Source organism: Phacochoerus africanus, chromosome 5 (assembly GCF_016906955.1).
Source record: "Phacochoerus africanus isolate WHEZ1 chromosome 5, ROS_Pafr_v1, whole genome shotgun sequence".
NCBI classification, from domain to species: Eukaryota; Metazoa; Chordata; class Mammalia; order Artiodactyla; family Suidae; genus Phacochoerus; species Phacochoerus africanus.
Window position 1 is genome coordinate 107,581,731 of NC_062548.1, and position 23,504 is coordinate 107,605,234.

At 40.7% G+C, this 23,504-nt stretch overlaps 2 protein-coding genes across 3 annotated transcripts in view; one reads left to right on the forward strand and one right to left on the reverse strand.

Annotated features, from left to right (window-relative positions):
• Positions 1–939: 939 nt before the first annotated feature.
• Positions 940–12,831, reverse strand: GPATCH11 (G-patch domain containing 11). The gene is given in 11 exon segments (XM_047782283.1): positions 940–1,031; positions 1,881–1,962; positions 3,012–3,116; positions 5,224–5,314; positions 5,440–5,560; positions 6,485–6,526; positions 7,395–7,460; positions 7,463–7,620; positions 8,290–8,361; positions 11,000–11,119; positions 12,698–12,831. Coding segments are annotated over 9 exon segments (780 nt in total). The 5' UTR covers positions 8,349–8,361; positions 11,000–11,119; positions 12,698–12,831; the 3' UTR covers positions 940–975.
• Positions 12,832–12,849: 18 nt separating this feature from the next.
• Positions 12,850–23,504, forward strand: part of HEATR5B (HEAT repeat containing 5B) — a 129,494-nt gene continuing 118,839 nt past the window's right edge. The window contains exons 1-5 of one of the 2 annotated variants that reach the window (XM_047782280.1): positions 12,850–12,989; positions 13,853–14,000; positions 17,773–17,984; positions 21,039–21,147; positions 22,918–23,067. In XM_047782280.1, the coding sequence (XP_047638236.1) occupies positions 13,875–14,000; positions 17,773–17,984; positions 21,039–21,147; positions 22,918–23,067 (597 nt within the window). In that variant the 5' untranslated portion in view covers positions 12,850–12,989; positions 13,853–13,874. Of the gene's footprint in view, positions 12,990–13,734; positions 13,754–13,852; positions 14,001–17,772; positions 17,985–21,038; positions 21,148–22,917; positions 23,068–23,504 lie in introns of those variants that run through there. The other variant, XM_047782281.1, reaches the window with a different exon arrangement.

Sequence of the window (23,504 nt, forward strand, 5' to 3'; positions counted from 1 at the left end):
TGGGAAAAGGAACTGAGAGCATGTGGCCTCGACCCTGGGGGATTGGTTCTCTTACTTTGAGCACTAACTGGTCTCCAAATGCAAAGATGGGCTCTGTCCATGGGAAGCCAGATCTGTAGTTCTCTCAACCAGGGATGTCTCTCACCAAGAGGACTGAAGGACAAGTCAATTAGCTCTTCATTTCAACTTCATTGATAAAGCTGATGTTTTGATCTCTTTCTAGCTCCCATGTCTTATTTCTCAACTTGTTCCAAAGTGAAGAAGGGAATAAGAGAGTTAACAGTTGGGAGTTCCCTTGGTGGCGCAGTGGATGGAGGATCCAGCAATGTTACTGTGTGGCTCAGGTCACAGCTGGGGTGTGGGTTCAGCCCCTGGCCCCAGAACTTCCAAATGCCCCATATGCCATGGGAGTGTGGGAAAAAAAAGAGAGTTTATAGTCGATGTTCTTAAATCCCATAAGCATCAAAATAAAGCAATAGGGATTCGTGCCATGGCTTAGTGGGAATGAATCCAACTAAAATCCATGAGGATGTGGGTTGGGTCCCTGGCCTCGCTCATTTGGGTTAAGGATCTGGTGTTGCCATGAGCTGTGGTAGGTCGCAGGCATGACTCAGATCCTGCGTTGCTGTGGCTGTGGTGTAGGCCAGCAGCTACAGCTCCGATTTGATCCCTAGCCTGGGAACTTCCATATGCCACAGGTGTGGTCCTAAAAAGACAAATATAAATAAATAAATAATAAATCTATAAATTGTAACTGCCCATGTCTATCATACTTGTGTTCTAAAATGGCCTTCTATTGTTTTTGAAGTCATTAAACAATTATAAAGTACAAAGATTTCTAATGTCCAAAAAGAACAAAACATGTAAAGCCCCTCTTTCTTTACTGGCATCAAAAATTTGGGAATGCTAACTGCTTAACTGTCTATTTTTAGGAAACAATAACATTTGCAAGCTTTGACTTTATTGAGAATAATCTTAGTCATGATCTGCAGAAGTTGGCCCTGGGCAATTTGAAGACAGGTCTTCTTTATCTGTAATTTATGTGAGGAAAAAAACAATTAATACAAATTGCATAGTAAACTATTCCAGAAAATTATTTCAGCACAACATGTATTTTGTAGATTTGTGTTTGCTTCTTACTCTGCTAAACAAACCAGGAAAGATACAGACAACAATAACCAAAAATTCTTTTTTTTTTTTTTGTTCTTTTTAGGGCCACACTCTTGGCATATAGATGTTCCCAGGCTAGGGGTCAAATTGGAACTGCAGCTGCTGGCCTACACCACAGCCACAGCAACGCTGGATCCCCAATCCCTGGAGGCCAGGGATTGAACCTGCATCCTCATGTATGTTAGTAGGATTTGTTTTCTGCTGTGCCACTATGGGAACTCCCATATTCAGTTTCTGAAAAGTTAAAAGCACCTTTAATCAACCCTCAGTTAATTCTCTATCCACCATTTCTTTAAAGCATTCATCCAATATTGCCATTGGATAGAATAAAAAATTTCCATTGTCTATGCGAGATGTGACTTTCAATAAAGTCAAGACGGAGTTCCCGTCGTGGTGCAGTGGTTAACGAATCCGACTAGGAACCATGAGGTTGAGGGTTTGGTCCCTGCCCTTGCTCATGTGGGTTGACCATCCGGCATTGCTGTGAGCTGTGGTGTAGGTTGCAGACGCGGCTTGGATCCAGCATTGCTGTGGCTCTGGCGTAGGCTGGTGGCTGCAGCTCCGATTGGACCCCTAGCCTGAGAACCTCCATATGCCGCGGGAGCGGCCCAAGAAATAGCAAAAAAAAAAAAAAAGTCAAAAAAGTCAAGACTAAAACCAAAGACTGTTTTATATTCAATGTTTTTAAAAAGTATAAACTATCTTCTTACCTTCATAGGCTGTTCCACACCAAATACAATACAGATGTTCTTCTCTTAAATAACTAGTCAATATTTGTAATTTTTCCAGTACCTAGACATAAGATACAAACACATTAACCATTCACATTGAACAAAATCTTGGTTTTCTGGCCTCTTAGGTCATGCTTAATTAGCCCAAGGTCATAAATTTTTTGCTATACTCTCAACCAATCATGAGAAGTGTCAAAGGCAGAATATATTAGGATATGTCTCAGTTTACCAGTTGCCTTGATATTGGGCCAGACATAAGAGAGAGAGCTTGTTAACATTTCAACAATAGGTTTTTGGCTGGCTCTATTATAATCCGCATCCTCTAAAGACCCCATTGACTTTCAAAGAATCTAGCTCCTCCAGATGGGATAAGGGTGAAACCAGACTCTGTGTCCTTAAAGTTCTCATCAGTGGTCTCCCAGCTAAGCGGAACATAGGTTTTTCAAACTGTGAATGTTTCCTACAAACTCTTTTATACAATATGTAAACCACAGAAATGTGTTTTTCTTGGAGTTCCCATTGTGGCTTAGTGGGTTAAGAACCTGACTAGTACCCTTGCTTGGGAACTTCCATATGCCGCACATGCAGCCCTAAAAAGAAAAGAAAAAAAAAAAAAGAAAGAAAGAAATGTGTATATTCTTGAATAGTCTCAATTTCTTTTGAATTGTGCTATGTTGCTTTGTTTTGTGTATGGGTCAGGGAGGGAGATACTCAGAATCACTTACAGAAACTCAGTAGGAAACCAGGTAGAAGTTAACATAATTTACATTTGCTCATCCCTCCTCCAAACTAAAACTGAAGTGAGAAGGGAAATTGAGGTTAAAGGAGAAAATTATGTTAAGTTTTGATTTGGAGGTTAATAATATAAACCCATAATGCAGTGCTTTTCAACTAGGGGTGATTTTTCCCCTCAGGAGAAAATTTAGCAGGGGCTGGTGACACATTTGGTTGTCACAAGGAGGAAGTGCAACTTTAATGGGTGGGGGCCACCAATGCTCCTAGATATATCTTAGAATGCATAGAACAGCCCCCACAACAGTTACCCAGTTCAACATATTAACAGTACCAAGGCTGAGACAGCCAGCTCAAGGAACTGGTGCCGAAACATACACTTAAATCTTCACTCTTATATTCATCTTCATCTTCTTCTTCCTCTTCTTCAGTCTCCTCTTCAGGACTCAACCAGTACCATGCCTCTCTGGGAACCTGAATGTTCTGAAAATGTAGAATTTTTCCAATTAAACATAGCTGAATATTAGATATCACACATATGTTCATATCAACATGAACTCATTCTTTCAATTAAATATTTACTGAGTGTTGCTTTGAGAGTAAACACTGCATTATGAACTACGGGGATGCAAAACCTGCTTAGAATACTGCCTTTAAATTGCTGACAGTCTAGCAGGAAAAAGCTACAGGTATAAATAGCTTAGTGGGTATTAAATAATACACATAAGCTAGGAAATCTTAAGTATCATGACATACATTCAAAATAAAGTGCTATGGAAATACAGAAAGTGATGGATTGAATCTATATATGAGGGAAATTTCACATTTTTGAGACTTTATTTATGTATTTTTTGCTTTTTTAGGGCTGCACCTGCGGCATATGGAGGGTCCCAGGCTAGGGGTCTCATCGGAGCTATAGCTGCTGGCCTACGCCACAGCCACAGCAATGCCAGATCCAAGCCATGTCTGTGACCTACACCACAGCTCATGGCAACACCTCATCTTTAACCCACTGAGCGAGGCCAGGGATCAAACCCACAACCTCATGGTTCCTAGTCAGATTCGCTTCCACTGCACCACGACAGGAACTCCACATTTTTTCTTTTTTTTTTGTCTTTTTGTCTTTTCTAGGGCCATACCCACAGCAATATGGAGGTTCCCAGGCTAGGGGTCGAACTGGAGCTGTAGCCGCCGGCCTATGCCACAGCCGCAGCAACTCGGGATCCGAGCTGCGTCTTCAACCTACACCACAGCTCATGGCAACGCCAGATCCTTAGCCCACTGAGCAAGGCCAGGGATCGAACCTGCAACCTCATGGTTCCTAGTCGGATTCGTTAACCACTGAACCACAATGGGAACTCCAGAACTCCACATTTTTGAGACTTTAAATGAAGTTGTTTTATTTCTAAAAAATGGGCCATTAGAGTATTGCATCTCTGAGATAAGTTTAGAACATGACCCAAATATCCAAGACAGTTAATAAAAAAAATTTAAGTATTCTCTTCACTCTAAAAGAAAAAAAAAGATTGGAGTTCCCTGGTGGCTCAGTGGGTTAAGGATCTGGTGTTGTCACTGCTCTAGTACAGGTTTGATCCCTGGCCCAGGAACTTCCAAATGCTGTGGGGGGTGGCCAAAAAAATAATAATAATAGGAGTTCCTGTTGTGGCGCAGTGGTTAACGAATCCGACTAGGAACCATGAGGTTGCAGGTTCAATCCCTGGCCTTGCTCAGTGGGTTAACGATCCGGCGTCGCCGTGAGCTGTGGTGTAGGTTGCAGACGCAGCTCGGATCCCGTGTTGCTGTGGCTCTGGCGTAGGCCGGCGGCTACAGCTCCAATTCGACCCCTAGCCTGGGAACCTCCACATGCCGTGGGAGTGGCCCAAAGAAATAGCAAAAAGACCAAAAAAAAAAAAAATTTTTTTTTAAAAGATGGTAATTGAACCATCAAAATAAAAAAAAATCAAATCAAATCAAAGATAGAATTTTAAAAACTATTCAAATCTGAAATATAGTATTCTACCATGATTTTACTAGTTAGAGATACATGAGGTACTGAATATGGACTGAAAACAAGACTCTTCTGGTTAACCAAATATTCTGGTGAACAGAATTTCCACCCATGATTGTTCTGAGTGGTCAATATCCAAATAAGCAGAGAACAGTTCAGTGAAAAAATGGTATTTAACCCTTAGTGGATAATTCACACTACTCCGATTCCTGCAGTGAACAAGTCGTAACTATGAGTATCAGTAGAACATTTTTTTTTTTCATCTTTGGCTGTGCCATGGCATATGGAGCTCCCAGGCCAGAGATCACCAGAGCTACAGTCTGGACCTAAGCCACAGCTGTGGCAATGCCTGATCCCTAACCCACTGTGCTGGGCCTGGGATCGAACCTCCGTGGCCCAGCGGTCCCAAGACACTGCCAATCCTGTTGCACCACAGTGGGAGCGCCAATAGTGCATATTAAATGAAAGTTTTAATGGGTAGAAGGGTAGATACAGCAGGCTGGAGTTCTCTCTCCAAATATGCACCTAATCATACTGGGTGTCTAAACACCCTACCAAACTGACAGCAGGTAAAAGGCTTACCTTCTGAGTATCCAATTGTTGACAGGCTCTCTGGCTTCTTCTAAGATCTCCTTCTAGCTTCATTTCATCTTGCTTATTTTTAAGTCTCATTCTAATTCAAAGAAAAAAATAAAATAGTACAGTAGAGGTCTGTGCTCTCTTGATCCATTTTATTGCCCAAGTAGCAGGAAACATCCCATGATAAAGAAAAGATGAAACTAAAAAGAGCTCAAATACCGAAACTGTTCTGCAGCTTTTTCTTCAGCTTGGTTTTTCATGTGAATTTTTCTTCTGTAGCTTTCTAATTTTTCTTCTGCTTTCCGTTTCAAAAATGTCTCATGACCAATGCCACTTTTCCCTGCTCAAACAGAAAACACTGAAAAGAAACTTACCGACTTTATATTTCAAAACAGGACAAATATTTACAGATTAAGTGCAATTCTAATTTGAGTACAATCACTCAAAATCATTTGATAAGGACAGGAGAAAAAAAATTCAATTTTCATAAAAATCATTAGTCTGATCTAATAAGATGGTAATACTATATGCATTTTTTCAAGTTGGGAAAACAGTATCAACTGTCTTACTTTCATATAAATATCATGAACAAATAAAATGTTTTTTTCTCTTTACTTCATTAAGAAAAACTTTTTTTTTGTCTTTTTCAGGCTGCACCCTGGCATATGGAAGTTCCCAGGCCAGGGGTCAAATCAGAGCTGTAGCTGCCAGCCTATGCCACAGCCACAGCTATGTGGGATCCGAGCTGTGTCTGCAACCTACACCAGAGCTCACAGCAACACCAGATCCTTAACTCACTGAGCAGGGCCAGGGAACCCGTGTCCTCAAGGATACCAGTCAGGTTTGTTATTGCTGAGCCATGACGGGAACTCCAAGAAAGTGTCTCAGAATACTTTTAGGACACACAGTGAACAAAAATATGTTTGCATTTTTAATGGTTACAACAATTTTTCCCCTGTATTTTTATGATTTAAAATTTTTTGGCTGCACTTGCAGCGTGCAGAAGCTCCTGGGCCAGGGAACCAAACCCACGCCACAGCAGTGACATCAGATCCTTAACCCACTGAGCCACTAGCGAACTCCTAAATTTTATTTTATACTCACTAAAACTTACTTTTATTTTTAGTTTAAAAGGCTCAGAAGTCTAAGAAACATTTTACTGAGGGTGTCTTATAAGGAAAACATTAGTTCCACCATCCAAAAATTAAGCAAATATACATGCCAGAAATTGTGATTACTAGTAAATAGCCTCAAAAACAATTACCTGTTTTGACACTGAGAGGAATTGGTTCAACAATACCATCTCCTAAAAAGAACAAAACATCAACTACTTTAGAAATTCTTCTTCAAACTACAGGTGAGTGTGGTATGCAACTTGACCATGTTCTGTACATTTCCCCTCCAGTTTCAATGATACTCAAAACTGAAATCTGAACATCAATACTCTACAATCAACTACCTCCCTTGCCTTCAAACACTTAGTCCTAATAAGGCTGATGCACAGCTTCAGTGCTACCTTAAGATAGGTTTTAAGAAGTGAAAACATTGGTACATATCCAAGAGGGTGGCAGCTTCAAGAGAGAGCAAAGCCTTGCTAGGTGAAGATCAAAGCAATGACAATCAAGGGGAGAAGAGGAAAACAGCTTCTAGAAGCTAAAATGTATATATGACCTCTATCTCTTACTAGGCAGTCTCATTCCTAAAAGAGAAGTTGAGAATGGAGCTTCACCAACTGAGTGGCCACTCGGGCAGCTGCCATGGGCACAGAGCAGGCAGTGCACAGTTCTGCCAGCAGCTGCGATGTTGCTCCACTGTCTTTGGCCACTGTACCCCTTAACCCCTTTCCTGTCACCATTCTTAGCTGCTGTCTCCAATGTAAGTCTTGTCCATCCCACTTGTTAGCGCCTTCAAGGCTGAGCTGAGCTGAGCTGAGCTGATGAGCAACTCCTGTTGGGACATGGCTATCTAAAGTGGATATGGGAGAAAAAATAAATAAATAAATGATAAAGTGGATATGTGAGGATGAAAGTTCTCCATGAGCTTGCCACACACAAGAGACTAGGAAGTTTAATTTCTGTGTAGATGGACAAAGATTAAAGAGTCATCACTGGGACACATCAATACATTATCGTTGGGTGGTTAGGAATAGCTGTTTCTTTCTGGCCATGACCTACCACTCTTGCCAAGTGCCTGGCCACTTTTATATCCCATCTTTTGGAGCAAAGCAAACCCTTTGTTTCACAGCCTAGTGCATTCTTCAACCCAATGTCACGTCTCTCTTGTTCTTCTTCTTTTAAACTCTTCTGCCTATTTTTCAAATTAGCTTCTTGCTGCTTTTCTTCTTTTCGATGGGCTTCCCGGATTTGTCTCAGCATTGGCAAGCCCGGCCTGATATCTTCTCTGAAGAATGAAGGAAAAGGTTATTTTAGATGAGTAAAGAGTTTCTCATAACTTTGCCACTTACTTGACACTATTTTATATTTCAGTGCTTTCTCCAGGATCATTTTTGTTATCACCATTATTAGAACATAACTAATGTCCTGTGAGAATGGCTGTGGTAAAAATGGTGAAGGTTGGAACCAGATTGTAAGAAACTAAAAGTGTAGAGTTGAAGAAATTAGAAATGGAATGCTTAGATTAATTTTTTTACCAGGTTGGTAATAATAAAAAGAAAAGCTGAATGGTAGGTAGAAGGGATGATAAGATGAAATAAAGGGGAGTTTCCTGGTGGCTCAGCAGGTCTGAGCATTGTCACTGCTGTGGCTCAGGTCACTGCTGTGGTGCATGTTCACTCCCTTGCCTGTGAATTTCCACATGCCACAAGTATGGCCAAAAAAAAAAGATGAAATAAAGGAAGAGAATAAATTTCCTTGGAAGAGGGGAATAAAAGAATCAAAGACAGAAGTAAAATGCTTAGTATTAAAAGGGAAGAAGTGACTTCTAGTATCTTTGTACTAAGACATGTAGGAGAGTTTCCATAAAGCAGTTAAGACTAACTTCCCAACCCATTTTTAGAATCAATATCATTGCTTAAAAATCTACATTAATGAGGTGTGCATGTTTACTTACTGGACATTAATGAAGGCATCAGACATATAGTCCTCTTCTTCTGCCATATTCAACCTCATATGGCAAAAGTATCTAGAAATCAAATAGGATAGAGTAATAATTGCTAAAGTTTAGCTTACCAAAATGGAAATAAGCCTGTACGCATCCCCAGCCATGACCTTTCTTTAGAGTTCCATTCCATATTCTACTGCCCTTTTGACATCTTTCTGGATAGTGCTATAAAATTCAACAGTCCAAACAACTCATTCGCTTCCCCCCCAACCCTCCTTCATCCCAGATTTCCAAATTAAGGTCTCCCCCTTCCTGACCTCTTATAAACATCTTTCAGCTCCTCCTCCGTATTATCCTTCATAGGCATTTTTTTCCCTATAATTGTGACCAGTGTTTTAGTTCTGGCATTTCTTTCTCACCTGAACTATTATGACTTTTTTTTTTTTTGCTTTTTAGGGCTGCACCTGCAGCATATGGTGTTTCTAAGGCTAGGGGATGACTTGGAGCTGCGGCTGCCAGCCTATGCCACAGCCACAGCAACTTGGGATCCCCGACCCACTGAGCAAGGCCAGGGATTGAACCTGCATCCTCATGGATACTAGTCGGATTCATTTCTGCTATGCCAAAATGGCAACTCCCCATAATGACTTTCTAATTGGTCTCATTGCCTTTGGCCTCTCTTCTTCCAAATACTCTACAACTTCTCCAGAGTGGCTTTTTAAAACAGAAGTCAGTGAGTTCCTGTCGTGGCTCAGTGGTAACAAACCCAACTAGTATCCATGAGGACCCAGGATTGAACCCTGCCCTCGCTCAGTGGGTTAAGGACCTGGCGTGCCGTTAGCTGTGGTATAGGTTGCAGATGTGGCTTGCATCTGGTGTTGCTATGGCGGTGTTGTAGGCCAGCAGCTGCAGCTCCAATTCCACCCTTAGCCTGGGAACTTCCATATGCTGCAAGTACGGCCCTATAAAGACAAAAAATAAAATTAAAATAAAACAGAAATCAGGCCATGTAACTTGATGGTTTCAAATCCTTCAATAAACTTTACCCTGTGGACAATGGAGGAACCCTCGCTTTAACATGGTAGCAGGAGAGATCCTTCATGTTCTGACCTGACTCTCCTTTAGGATTCATTACTCATGCCTCATGGTCTCATTGTTCTGTGCACACAAAACAGACCATTCCTTCCGCCTAGGCCTAGGCTACTCTCCCTCAGAAAAACATGTTCTGACCACTCCAGGCCTCTTTCTAAAGCATTTTATGCTTTAGAAAGCACTTTCTAAAGCACTTTATGTTCAAGCTGTTCATTCAGGACTTTATATGGTTAACTCTTTACTTATATGGAAAATCTGGGGGGAGTTTCCATTCAAAATAGTTAATATCATGTAATTATTAATCCTTAAAGAGATAAAATAATTATCCAGAAAAGTGCATTTCAAACTTTCTTGTGTATATGAATTGTCCCAGGATCTTCTTAAACTGAAGAGTCTGATTTTGAGCTGGAGCCTGAGATTCTGCATTTCTAACAGGTTCCCAGGGGAGCCTACTGGTCCAGTTGATGGATACAAAAGGGGAGTCACTTGTTGTAGCCCACATATGCTGTTTTTGCCTGCTCACCACCCTTCCCTTTGGAAACCTAGCCCTCTGCCCTCCTTGTGGCTCTAGTGGAGGGTGGCAATCTTAGTACCATATACTCCCTTGGGCATAAGATGGCCAATTACTGCATCATGGGTCTCAGCAAGATGGGAGAGGAGGACTTAAACAGGGCAAAAAGCAACTCTTTCCTTAGTGACATGAATACATGGATTGTGGGGAAAAGAGGCTCTCTTCTTTGCGTTTCTGAACTTCAAGTACGTGAAACTGAGCTGTGGATGGCCATCTTCTTGGCCATTCAAAAGGAGCCTGTTCTGCAGAACAAAGCCAGATAGAGAAAGTTGGTCAAAGGCCCAAAAGCAATGAGTCTCCAACCCTAGTTCCCAAAGCCCTGATTCCTGAAGCTCTTTCTGAACGCTGTGACCTAGAATTCTTCCTAGTTACACAGGCCAATGGATTTCCTCATCACTTAAGCTTGTTTGAGTAGGGGTTCTGACAACTGCAAACAAGAGTCTGGATAATTACACTGGGTGAAGAAATATCACTGTAATCATTTTATATATATATATAAAACCAGCACTATATATATATATATATATATATATATATATATATTTGTCTTTTTTCCTTTTCTAGGGCTGCTCCTGTGGCATATGAAGGTTCCCAGGCTAGGGGTCTAATTGGAGCTGTAGCTACCAGGCTACACCAGAGCCACAGCAACTTGGGATCCAAGCTGCATCTGCAATCTACACCACAGCTCATGGCAACACCGGATCCTTAACCCACTGAGCAAGGCCAGGGATCGAACCTGCAACATCACGGTTCCTAGTCGGATTTGTTAACCACTGAGCCACAACGGGAACTCCTGTTTTTAATATTTTTTAATGTCTATCTTCCCAACATAAACCACAAGGGCCACTCCCCTGTATACCCACTGCCTACCACTGTGTCCCACACATCCTAAATTCTCAGTGCTTAGCTATGACAAGGACAATAGAAGTCTTTAATTATATTTATGATTTTGTAATAGCAGAATACTTTTTTCCTGTGTCATTATATCTTATTTTTCTAAAAATATTTTTGTTACCATATCAGAGAACTGCATAAAATAAATATATAGTTTAGTACATTTTTATGAGGCAAACACTCTTGTAACCATGTAGTAGCCTCCACAATGGCCTCCAATGATTCTTGCCTCTTGGTTTCCAACATCCTCATGTAGTCCTCTTCCACAGTGAACAGGTTAGCCTGTGTAACCAAGAGGATATTGTGGAAATGGTGGAGTGTGACTTCTTAGTCATAAAAGGCACTATAGGTCTTAGATCATTCTAACTCTTAAGTTAGTTAACTCACCCTGGAGGAAGTCAGGCTTTGAGTAGCAAGGATATTTAAGCAGCTCTATGGAGAGGTCCACACAGGAGGAACTGAGGCCTCCTGCTGACAACCAGCACAAACTTGGGAGCAACATAAGTGAGCCACCTTGGAAATGGATCCTCCAGCCCCAGCCAAGCCTTCAGATGACTCGGTGTGGGCTGGCATCTTCGCTACAACTTCTTAAACTCCAAACTGAGTTAAACCACTAACAATCTCTTGACCCACAGAAAGTGTGAGATGATAAATGATTATACTTATTTCTAGATGAGAAATTTTAGAATAATTTGTTATACTTCAAAAGATAACAGAAATTACCCACATTAAGAGATAGAACCTTGTCAGTCACCCAGAAGCCCTTTGTCTCTGACCTTATCCTATCCCTTCCAGCCACTTCCCTCCTTTTCTTTATGCTTTCATTATTCACACACACATCCTTAAACATTATAGTTTAGTTTTGCTTATTTTTCTTTTTATTATAGTACAGTAAGTTAAAAGTATGTAAGATTATATACAACAATTATGGTAATTCACCCAGTGTCTCTAAACCTCAGATGCTTCATTGGTAATAGTAGCTTTTTTACACATAATGGTTTAGCACCTACCTAGTATATCACACATTTTTATCCCATTAAATTATCATTAACAACTGTGTAAGGTAGGAATAGAGAGTCCCGCTTTCTAGTTGAAGAAATTAAGACTCAGTATGGCTAAATGCCTTGCTTCATACTACAAAAAAATCTCAGAACTCATTCTACTGGAAATAGGATTCGATTATTTTTAAGGGACCCATTTGGGTCTAAAGTGCTAGGCAGATCAGATTGGGGATTACAGGTCTTTTAAAAGCCTCATTCTTATGGGTACAGTATACTTTAGCATCATCTATTCCTTTCAAGCACAAGCATAAACTTCGTAAGGCGATAATCCAGGCAGAATGATGGTGGCTTGGACCACAGTGGTGTCCGTGGAAGTGTTGGGAAGTGATCGGATTCTGGCTATATTCTGAAGACAGAGCTAAAACAATGTGCTGGCTGACTGGAGGTGGCGTGTGAAAGATCGACGTCAAAAATTACTCCAAAAGGCTTTTGGGCTGAATGGAGTTACCAGTGTTTGAGAGCAGTTAGATTGTAGTGTCAGGTTTTGTTTTGTTTTTTGGCATAGAGCGGGCGGGAGAATCCCATTACACATCCTAGTGGAGAGATGGACTACGTAGTTGAATGAACCCTAGAAAGGTGACAAGAAACGCCTGAGTCCCAAACACTCCCCTCAGGGACCGCTGACACCCCCTCTCTCGCGCCCCTCCCAGCTGCAAGCGTCCCACAGACGGGACCACTCACGGGTGGGAACACTGGCGATGGCGTGATGGATAGTCATAGACTGTGCACCGATCATCGCCCTTCACCATTCTATCAGGCTCCCATAACTCCTTCCCTTCCTTACCTGGCAGCTCCTCACCTGAGGTCAGCTGGCAAGAATGCGAGCCGCGAAGACGCTTACCAATCCGCGCAAGATCTCTGGGCCTCTGCTCGCCTCCGAGTTTCCGCAGACAGAATCAATTGGAAAGCTGCGGCAATCGGGGCGGGGCTAGGCGGACGTGGTTAAGTGCGCTTGCGCAGGATCAGCCTTCCGCGCAAGCGCTCTTTCCCCGCTTCCTGCTGGCCGGGGAGCGGGAGGCGGGGCATCCGGGTCCTTTGGAGGCGGCTTCTGGCTCTGGAGCTCAGCTGACCTGCCCCTGCTAGACTAGGAGGTGAGGTTTCCCCATTCCGCCGCTAAAGCGTGCACGTTGACATGCACACCCCTCCCAAAGGACCCCACTACATTGTCAGAGGGCTGGGGACCGAATTCGAGTTCGTAGTGAACATTTTCCCTTTTCAGGCGGCGGGCTCGCTTCCGAGCCGCCGCCTCCTGGGGCTGACAGCCCGGTGAACTGGCCGAGGCCTGCGGCGGCTTCTTGCATTTCCCACAGGCCCGGAGCCACTCCGGAGTCCTGCAAGTAGCCAGGTTAACCCAGCCCTGCAGCTGCGCGGCCTCGGCCAGCTGCGTTCTTGGACCGCCCACTCCAGGGGTTGTTGCTGAAGCTTCGGCCGCCGCAGGGACCTAGCCGCCGCCCCCTCATCCTCGTAGGAAGACTCTGAGGCTTTCAGTGTGGAATCTTTCTCCTGGGGCGTTTTGATGTCCTCCTGGGGCGGGTGCAGCAGGGGAAGGGGAAAGGTGCTGTGCACCCAGCGGTGAAAGAGAAAAAGGAAGATGAGTTATCAGGCCCAGCTGGTGTTTAATCTCGTGCTTCAGTTTTCCCATTTATGGAATGAATTAATGACGTATTGCTAGGTATTTTTTTTTCTAGAATAATGTCTTATTTGCAGTATTTAATTTTTTTGACCCCATTATTCATTCTTCCTCACCAGGCATATCTTTCTTTTGTTTTTGTTTGTACCCTTGTCCTTTAAAATTAAAATGCAGGTCTCAGGTTTTACCTCAGAGATGTTAAATTTCCCCCAAATGAAATGAGAAGTAAGTCCTTACTTTTCATTTCTGTGTGACTACATTCATTAAGCTTGATATTTAACATTAACAGGTCCTTACTGGTATTTTAAATTTTGTTTATTTAAGGTGTGAATTTAAAGCTTCAGTAATGGAGTTAGCCCACAGTTTATTGCTGAATGAAGAAGCTTTGGCTCAAATCACTGAAGCAAAGAGACCAGTTTTTATTTTTGAATGGTTGAGGTTTCTTGATAAAGTTTTGGTTGCTGCCAACAAGGTATGGTATTGCTTTTTTTCTAGTTGGCTTAACTTTACAAAGAGTATTTTGTGTTCATAATTTGTAAGAAAACAGTGTATTTTGGAGAGGTTGTGGGTCACTTATGGAACTTGAGAATATTGCACTAAGAGTTTTTTGTCTGTCCTTTTTCTATCCCGTGGCAAAACCCAAACCTCATTTAAATTCAGTTTATTCCCTGGATAGAGATTTTTTGTTTCTACCCGGACATCTGAATGTGAGTGGGGGAAAAACATGATTTTGTGATTGCTGTCACTTTAAATTCATTATCTCCAACATCAAGTAGTCCCTCAGTGCTGTGTAGCAATTTCATTATCTTCACTAATCTCTCTGAAGAGTTAATAGTAGGTTTTCTCCCCTCATTTTCTTTCTTTCTTCATAATCTTTTCACCCAGGTTACTTTTATATGTGTTTTATTTTTGGACTTTAAAATTAGATGCTTTCCTTAACCATCCGATGATCTTTGGCTGTCTGCTCAAATTTAAGAGCGAGTAGTAAAAGGTTTTCTCTGCAGAGTGACTTTTTTAATTTGTTTTTTAATGTTCACACCTGCAGCATATGTAAGTTCCCAGGCTAGGGGTCGAATTGGAGCTGTAGCTGCTGGCCTGCACTACAGCAGATCGGAGACACATCTGCAGCCTATACCACAGCTCTCTGCACACCAGATCCTTAACCCACTCAGCAAGGCCAGGGATCAAAGCTGCATCCTCATGGATACTAGTCAGGTTTGTTACTGCTGAGCAGGGGAAACAATGGAAAACTCCTGAAGTTTGTTAACGTTTTTGCCATAGACTAGTGCAATTCTTTGAGGAACGCCTTTAAGTTTTTCTTGGTTAGTCATTTCCTAGTAGAGACTTTTTTATTCTAGTAAAAAGTCTAGGGTATGACTAGCTGCCTAGGTTCCAGAATTTAAGGGAGAAGGCTGGGGACTTCAGCATTCAGTATGTAAACTTTTACTTAATTCCCCTATTTTCAGTGTAGTTTTCCCGGCCCATAGCTGTGCCTGATCTTGATAAGTCCAGAGGAGGAGAGAAATATGGGAATCTTATAGCTTCTTAATTAGGCTCTCAACCATTCCTTCCACAGCTTCACCCCTCCGTAAGTACTTAGGGCCTCAAAACAGCAGCAAACAAACATGAGCTGTTACGGGGTTCTGTTTGAAGTTGTGTCTCTTCTTAGCTTTCTGTGTTGCAGATACCTGGCTCCTATATTTTGCATTAATTCTTTTGTTTTCTTTGATCTTGTATATTTGTGGAGGGAGGGGGTTGGTTTTTTAGTTTATGGAGAGCCAGAATTAATGCATGTATTCATTTACAGTCTTTAATTAGAAGTTTCTATTTTCTCTTAAACCCACTCCAGATGGGGGTATTTGTTGCTCCATTCCACTGAAACAGATCTTGTATTGCCCAAGCAAATGGTCAGTCTTCTGTTTTAATTGACTTGTCAGCAGCTTTTAACATAGCTTATCTTCTGACTTGAAACACTTAAAATATTTTTTATTTCATTGTGAAATTGAAAAATAGAAGGTATATTAAAACTATCCAAATTGTGAAGCATAGCACAGCATTGTAAATCAACTGTACTTCAATAAAAGTTTTAAAAATGCAGCATAATAACATGAACACGTGTATACTCTTCCCCAAATTAGAGAATAAATTATCATTACTGTTGATGTGAAATTTTTCTTCTTCGTGTTCCCAAGATGCAATTTGCTTTCCCCTCCCTCCTCTTTTTAGGGGCGCACACGTGGCATATGGAGGTTCCCAGGTTAGGGGTCGAATTGGAGCTACAGCTGCTGGCCTATACCACAGCCACAGCCACATTAGATCTGAGCCTTGTCTGCAGCCTACACCACAGCTCACAGCAATGCCAGATCCTTAACCCACTGAGCGAGGCCAGGGATTGAACCCACAACCTCATGGTTCTGAGTCGGATTTGTTTCCCATGTGCCATGATGGGAACTCTGACACTTTGCTTTTAGTTCTCTTCCTACCTCACTAGTTACTCCTCATTCTCTTTGCTAGTTCTTTCTCAGTTCTGGGCAGTCTTTTTCTTTTTCTTTTTTTTTTTTTTTTAAATATACCTTGATTATTCCCTCAGTAACATCATCTAATCTCTTAAGATTTTACCATCTACTACCATCTTTGTCATAACAACTCCCAGATAGCTAACAACCTGCTCCACCCCTTTTTCTTGGATATCTAACCAGCATTCAAAGTTAAGATGTTTAAAACCAAATTCTCATTTTCACCCTTCCACACCTGTCCTTTCCCCAGTGCTTTACATGACCGTATAGACTGTCTTTAGCTCAGTAGTCAGAATGAGCCTGTTAAAGCATTTAATCATGTCCCTCCTCTGCTTCAAACTCTCAATAACATGCAAGGTTCTTACCATGGTGTTTGAGGCAGTACATGACCTCGTCCTTTCTACCATTATGACTTCATCTCTTCCCACTTCCTCTGTCTTACTCTGCTCTGGCCACACTGGCTTCTTGCTGTCCTCAAGCATGCTAAGCATGCTCCCGCCTCAAGGCCTTTGCATTTGTTCCCTGCCTGGAATATTCTTCTCCCCGAAGTCTTCACAACTCGCATCTTCACTTTTCAGAGATGCCTTTCTTCCTAATCTATACAAAAGAGTAAACTCAACTGTTCATTTGTTTATTTGGTAAACTATTTCTCACCACTAGAACGTCAACTTCACGAGAGCAGAGATTTTGTCTATTAGGTTCACTCTTTCACCCCAGTGTCCAGAATAGTGCATGGCATATAAGTGCCCAATAAGTATTTCTTGAATGAATGAATTCTCAGTATTGATTATTAGTAGATCTGAATATTTTTTCTGTTACATAGAGCTCTTCAGGGTTTCTTTTGGTTTTATTTACTGACCTGTAACTTTATGAACTACTGACTTTGCTTTTACCGAGGACCCTATCTGAGTTCCAAGACATCAATATTTTGTATCCATACACCCAGTATTTTACATCATTTTACTTTTGGTTTTATTTCTCAGCCAGCCTGGAAACTTTTTGGATCTGGAGTAGTCACTTTAATTGGCAACCAACTTTGTGAAACTGGAGGGGAACAAAGAATATTTAATCTGGGAAAGAATGACTCATTTCTTTTTTATTTTATTTACGTATTTATTTATTTTCATTTTTGTCCACCCTGTGGCACCTGGAATCCCTGGGCCAGGATCAGATCCGAGCCACAGTCACAACCTAAGCCACAGCTGGGCCATGCCGGATCCTTAACCCACTGTGCCAGGCCAAGGATTGAACCTGTGATTCAGTGCTCCCAAGATACCACCGACCCTGTTGCACAACAGTGGGAACTGCAAGAATGGCTCATTTCTTACTGAACTCTTGTTTACCTTGAAAATTCTCATTTATGGTTCTATATGTAACATACTTCAATTATTAGAGTGCCTTAGGTCTTTTTTTCTGTCTTTCTTTTTTTAAGGGCCGTGCCGGCAGCATATGGAAGTTCCCAGGCTGAGGTCAAATCGGAGCTGCAGCTGCCTGCCTGTACCACCAGATCGGAGCTGAGTCTGTGACCTGTGCCACAGCTTGTGAGAACACCAGATTCTTAACCCACTGGGCAGGGCCAGGGATACAGCCTGTATCCTCATGGATACTAGTTGGATTTATTTCCACTGAGCCACAATGGGAACTCCAAGTATTTTAAAATTTTGATTAAAAGGTAACAGAAGTATATAATAGGAAAGAAACTGATGACTTTTTTTTTTTTTATAACAGACTGATGTAAAGGAAAAACAGAAAAAACTTGTTGAACAATTAACTGGATTAATAAGTAGTTCACCTGGACCACCTACGCGAAAACTGTTGGCTAAAAATCTTGCAGCCCTTTATAGCATTGGGGATACTTTCACTGTTTTTCAAACACTTGACAAATGTAATGACATTATCAGAAATAAAGATGACACTGCAGCCTACTTACCAACAAAACTGTAAGTACTTACTTTGAGATTGACCCTTGAAACGTGTTTGTTTTTTCAGAATAACTGATCTTAATAAGGGTCTACTAATCATAAAGACCCCCAGGCAGATGGAACCTGAGTCATGCTGCTGACAGTAAAAGCTCTAAGTGGATCTGCTGAAGGGGTTCCATTTCGGCTTATGTGCCCTTCACCATGGGACTTTCGGCAAACTGCAAAGAATTGGTATGATGTCAGCAATTTGTATAGGAGCTTTTGGTAATTTCGGATGAAGATGATATTCTTGGCCAGGTTGGAAAGAAAAGTAAAGATTGTCTAGGTGATGAGATTGAGGCATGAATAGGCAAACTGTAGCCTACAGGCCAAATCCAGCTTGCCACCTATTTTGTAAATACAACTTTATTAGAATACAGATATATTGCTTCATTTAGGTGGTAGGTTTTCATGCCAAAATGGCAGAATTGAGTACCTGAGACACCATTTTTCCTGCAAGTTTGCTGACTCCTGAGTTAAGGGCTTAGCCCAACTCCAAGCCCATACTTGTGGTTTGAGTTAAGTGCAGAGATTTTCAGAACAAGTCTTGAGGATGATGGCCATATCGATGCATCCTGTGAAAGAGTTGAATAAGAAAATCAGCAGTTATCAGCAGTACAGTCGAGGTGTGCTGTGGGAGGGAACTAACACTTCAGTGAGCTTAGCTGTGATGTGAGGGGAGGGCAGTGTCAAAGAAGGCTTCTCAAAGAAGCCGCAGCAGCCAAAGATCAACCATCAAGAAAGGATACATGGAAATGAGTCGAGAGATCCTGCTGTTTAGCACTGGGAACTATGTCTAGTCACCTATGATGGACATGATAATATGCGAAAATAGAATGTGTACATGTGTGTGTAACTGGGTCACCATGCTATACAGTAGAAAAAAAAATTGTATTGGGGAAATAACTATTAAAAATAATAATAAAAAAGGAATCGAGTAAGGGGCTAAGATGGGGAAGGGGAAGATGGATGTGATAGGTCAGGGATTGGCAAATTTTATGACAAGGGCCAAATAATAAATAGTTTTGGCTTTGTGGAGTGCGCATCTCTGTTGTAAGTACTCTGCCATAGATGGTGTATAAATAAATGAGTAGAGCTGTGTTCCAACAAAACTTTATTATTTTTCTTTTCCTTTTTATGACCACACCTAGGCGTATGAAAGTTCCCAGGCTAGGGGTTGAATTGGAGCTGCAGCTGAAGCCTTCGCCACAGCCACGGCAACAGTGGGTCCAAGCCTCATCTGTAGCCTATGCTACAGCTTAGGGCAGCCCCATCCTCACAGAGACTGTATTAGGTCCTTAACCTACTGAGCCGCAATGGGAACTCCCAATAAAACTTCTATTTACCACAGTAGGTGGCAGGCTGGTGATGGGTCAGATTTAGACTGCAGGTTGTAGTTTGCCAATGATTTTCTAGACAAAGGAAACTTATAATTGGAAACAGAAATGGCTTATTTATACCTTATTTATAGTGCTTTACAGAAAGATGCAAAATGGGGGAGTTAGTTGAGGAGAAGATGCTGAGTCCAGTTCTGGGCATGTTGAATTTGGAGTCCAAGTGGAAATAGCCAAGTGACATGTGTAGTAGATAATTGGAAACCCTGTCTGGATTTCAGAGACCTGAGCTGAGAATGTCCCTTTGGTCGGTTAAAAAATGGAGATTTCGGAGTAGGCTGAACCATTTGTATGGACAAAGTACATTACCTTAGGAAGAGAAGATGCCAACGATACAGCTCTACAATACCAACACTTAAGGATCTAGGGCCAGTATAATTAGAGGAAATTGGAAAATTATTCTGAACCCTGACACTGATTTTTAGGTCTATTTTCAACTTTATGGAAATGTAGTGATTAAATTATGTGTTGTTGGGATAGATATGGATCTCAAAAAAGTTTTAGAAAAGATTAGAGAGTATTTATTTTTGCTTTCCAGTTTATTTTGGAGTTTGAAGCTATGTTTGTACCTTGATGATTTAGTTCTCTGCTGCTTAGCAAATTCACGCATAGTTCCGTAGTTCTGATTAAGTAGAATTTATTACATATTACATATTATTCATATGTGTTTTCAGTGGATTCATGGGTTCTGTTTAGGAATTCCCTAATGTATTCTGGAATGTGACCTCAGTCATTTTCATCTTTGTTATCAGTGTGTAGAGTATTGAAAAAAGCGTGGGATTTGGATTCAAAAAGGTGAAGGTCGAGTGCCTGATTCTACTGTTTATTGCTTGTATAATGGTAATCTAAATTTATTTAGTGTCTTTCAGCCTCAGAGTAACTTGCTCAGAACACATAGCTATCATGTGTCAGGTTCTAGGATTTAGGCACAGACTTGCCAGACTCCAGAGGGCACACTCTTTACCTCTGTTCCCTGCTCCTGCCTCTTAGCTAAACTCATAGCAATTCATTTATTTATTATTTACATGAGTGATGGTAAGAAGATGGGAATAGATGGGCTGCTGTTACATCTCTTCTTCTGTGTAGTCAAATGTTCTATTAAAACCATTTAGATGAAATATTACAAATAACTGCTTACTGTTATTTATATATCAAGAGGTAGACACTATGAGCAATACAGAAATGTATAAACTATCTCCCCTCTTTCTAGAATGTACATTTAGATTGTCAAGGTAGGATAAGATAGAGACATATAAAATGGTCAAGTTACAGCACCATAAACAATATAATTTTGTCAAAATGAGTGGTTGACATTGTTATATATAATGAGAGAAAAGAGGGATCATTGTGGGTTGACATACTTTGGGAAGTCCTCATCACAGGAAGGCTTGGGTTTTCCAAAGGATGGGTTTGATTTTCTATGTAAATATATATTTATTCTCTTGTTTTCCTAACAAGTATACAGTTTGATTAACTGTAGTATTTGTTATAAAGAATAACAAGGTGTTCTTGAAAGCTGAAAATTAGGATTTGTGGCCAAAAGTGTCCTGTACAAATACAAACTGACTTCTGAAAATGAGAAAAGTAAGATAAAATTATAAATCTGAACAGTGATTGGTGAAAATAATGCTTTTTACAGAGCTGCAGTGGCTTGTGTTGGAGCATTTTATGAAAAAATGGGGAGAATGTTGGGCAGTGCGTTTCCAGAAACAGTAAATAATCTTTTGAAATCTCTAAAAAGTGCAGAGGTAAGTTTTACAACAATTATTATTTAAATGTTTTGCTTGTGACAGGAGTTCGATATCAGTTAAAAATATATATTTGCCTTTTTCCATCACCGAAGTACTCATATTACTTAGCAAGAGGGTAATTTAAAATTACCAGAAAAAATATTACGTGCCCCTTGTTTTAATGTACACTACTTCATATTTCAGGGAGAAAGGAAAGAATGCTTTTCCTTGACAATAGGTTACTTATTATTTTTTATTTAGCCTTAGGGTTTTTTTTTTTTTTTGTCTTTTCTAAGGCCACTCCCATGGCTTATGGAGATTCCCAGGCTAGGGGTCCAGTCAGAACTGTAGCCGCCAGCCTGCGCCAGAGCCACAGCAACGCAGGATCCGAGCCGCGTCTGCGGCCTGCATCACAGCTCATGGCAACACTGGATCCTTAACCCACTGAGCAAGGCCAGGGATCGTACCTGCAACCTCATGGTTCCTAGTCAGATTCATTAACCACTGTGCCACGATGGCACTTCTAGCCTTAGGGATATTTTTGCAGTTCCATTTAATTTTTTGTGCTATAGCCAATGTATTAATTTCAGGCAGCCATAATAAATTACCACAGACTGGGTGGCTTAAAACAACAGAAATGTGTTGTCTCACTATTTTAGAGGCTAGAAGTCCGAATTCAAGATACCAGCCCGGCCGTGCTTCCTCTAATGGCCCTAGGGACTAATCCTTTCATGCCTTAGCTTCAAGTGGTTGTTGGCAATTCTTGGCCTTTGGTAGTATTCTTTGGTTTGCAGATGTATTTCTCCAGTCTCTGCCTCCGTTGTGACATGTTGTTATCCCTATGCGTCTGTGTTCTGTGTCCAGATTCTTCTATTATAAGGATACCAATCATTGGATTAGCATCTACCCTAATTTAGTACAATCTTAACTTTACTTGATTTCATCTACGAAGACCTTATTTCCAAGTAGAGTCATGTTCACAGGTAATAGGGCTTAGGACTTCTACTCATGTATTCCTACTTGAACTCATAGGAACAATCCAGAGCAGCTAATATGAAGTAAAAATAGTTCTGATTTGTCATGTCAATTTGGTATTGCTTCTAAAAATTCCTTATCCACTTGGGGTTAACTAAAAATAGACCAAGCACTGGGCTGTTGTGGTCTAATTCTTTGTCTAGGAAAGGTAAAGATTTCTTGGACAAGACTGGGAACTGTCTGTTCATTTATTAGACTAGAGTTAAGGACATATTTTCAGGCATTAGGCATATAGACATGAATAATATACATTCCCTGACCTCAGAAACCTTAGTCTCTGAAAGAGGTCTATGTTTGAGTAAGTATACTATTAGAAATATTAACCAAGCACTACAAGAGTATGAAATCAAGAATTGGAATTAGTCACAAGAAGTTTGGCATAGCTCTGAGAAGTTTTTAAAATGTCTTGGATGTTTTCTCCTCTTTTAGATGGTTTATATTACTTCTTAAGTACTTTATACTTCTCACATTCTGAAAGTTCGGATCCTTGACATATGACATTGAAGCTTTTAAATTTGTCATGTTCTCATTATTTGTACTTCAACAGGTCATGCAAACATTGGAATATGTTTACTTATTGTAATCTAATGTCACGAATATTAAAGTTAATTATTTTTACTTTTCAGGAACTTTCTAGAATTCTTTTTTTATTTTTCATTCTTACTATTTACATTTAGAGGTAAGACCATTAGGCCCAGAGAACTTTTGTGTGTTTTTATTTAAACATGAAATTTGCTTTATATTCATGTGTAGTCTCAAGGGCGAAGTGAAATCTTAATGAGTCTACAGAAAGTTCTGAATGGACTGGGTGGTGCAGCAGCTTCCTGTCATCGTGATATTTACAAGAATGCCAGGTCCCTCTTAACTGACAGGTCAATGGCTGTTCGATGTGCGGTTGCCAAGGTTAGTACTCAGCTGATTTATAACCTTGCTCCTCTCCTGCTTGCTCTTAAACAACGTTTTCTTTTTTCTTTTAAAATTTTAAAATATGATGGCATGATTTTTGTTCCCATGGGTTAGTTTCATTTCATTTTCTAAAATTACATATGAAATGGAGAAATGGAGTCATATAGTATATGCCTTTTTTGGGGGGGGGGGGTGCTGGGTTCTTTTACTCAGCATACTTATTTTGAGTTTGTCTCTGTTGTTACATGTACCAGTAGTTCATTACTTTTTATTGCTGAATAGTATTTCATTGTATCGTTATTCCACAATTGGTATTTTCCTTTACCTATTGCGGACATTTGGGTTACTTCCAGCTTTGCTTATTACAAAAAAAAAAGAAAAATACAAAAACTGCCGTGAACATCTGTATGCTAATTTTTATATGGACAAATGCT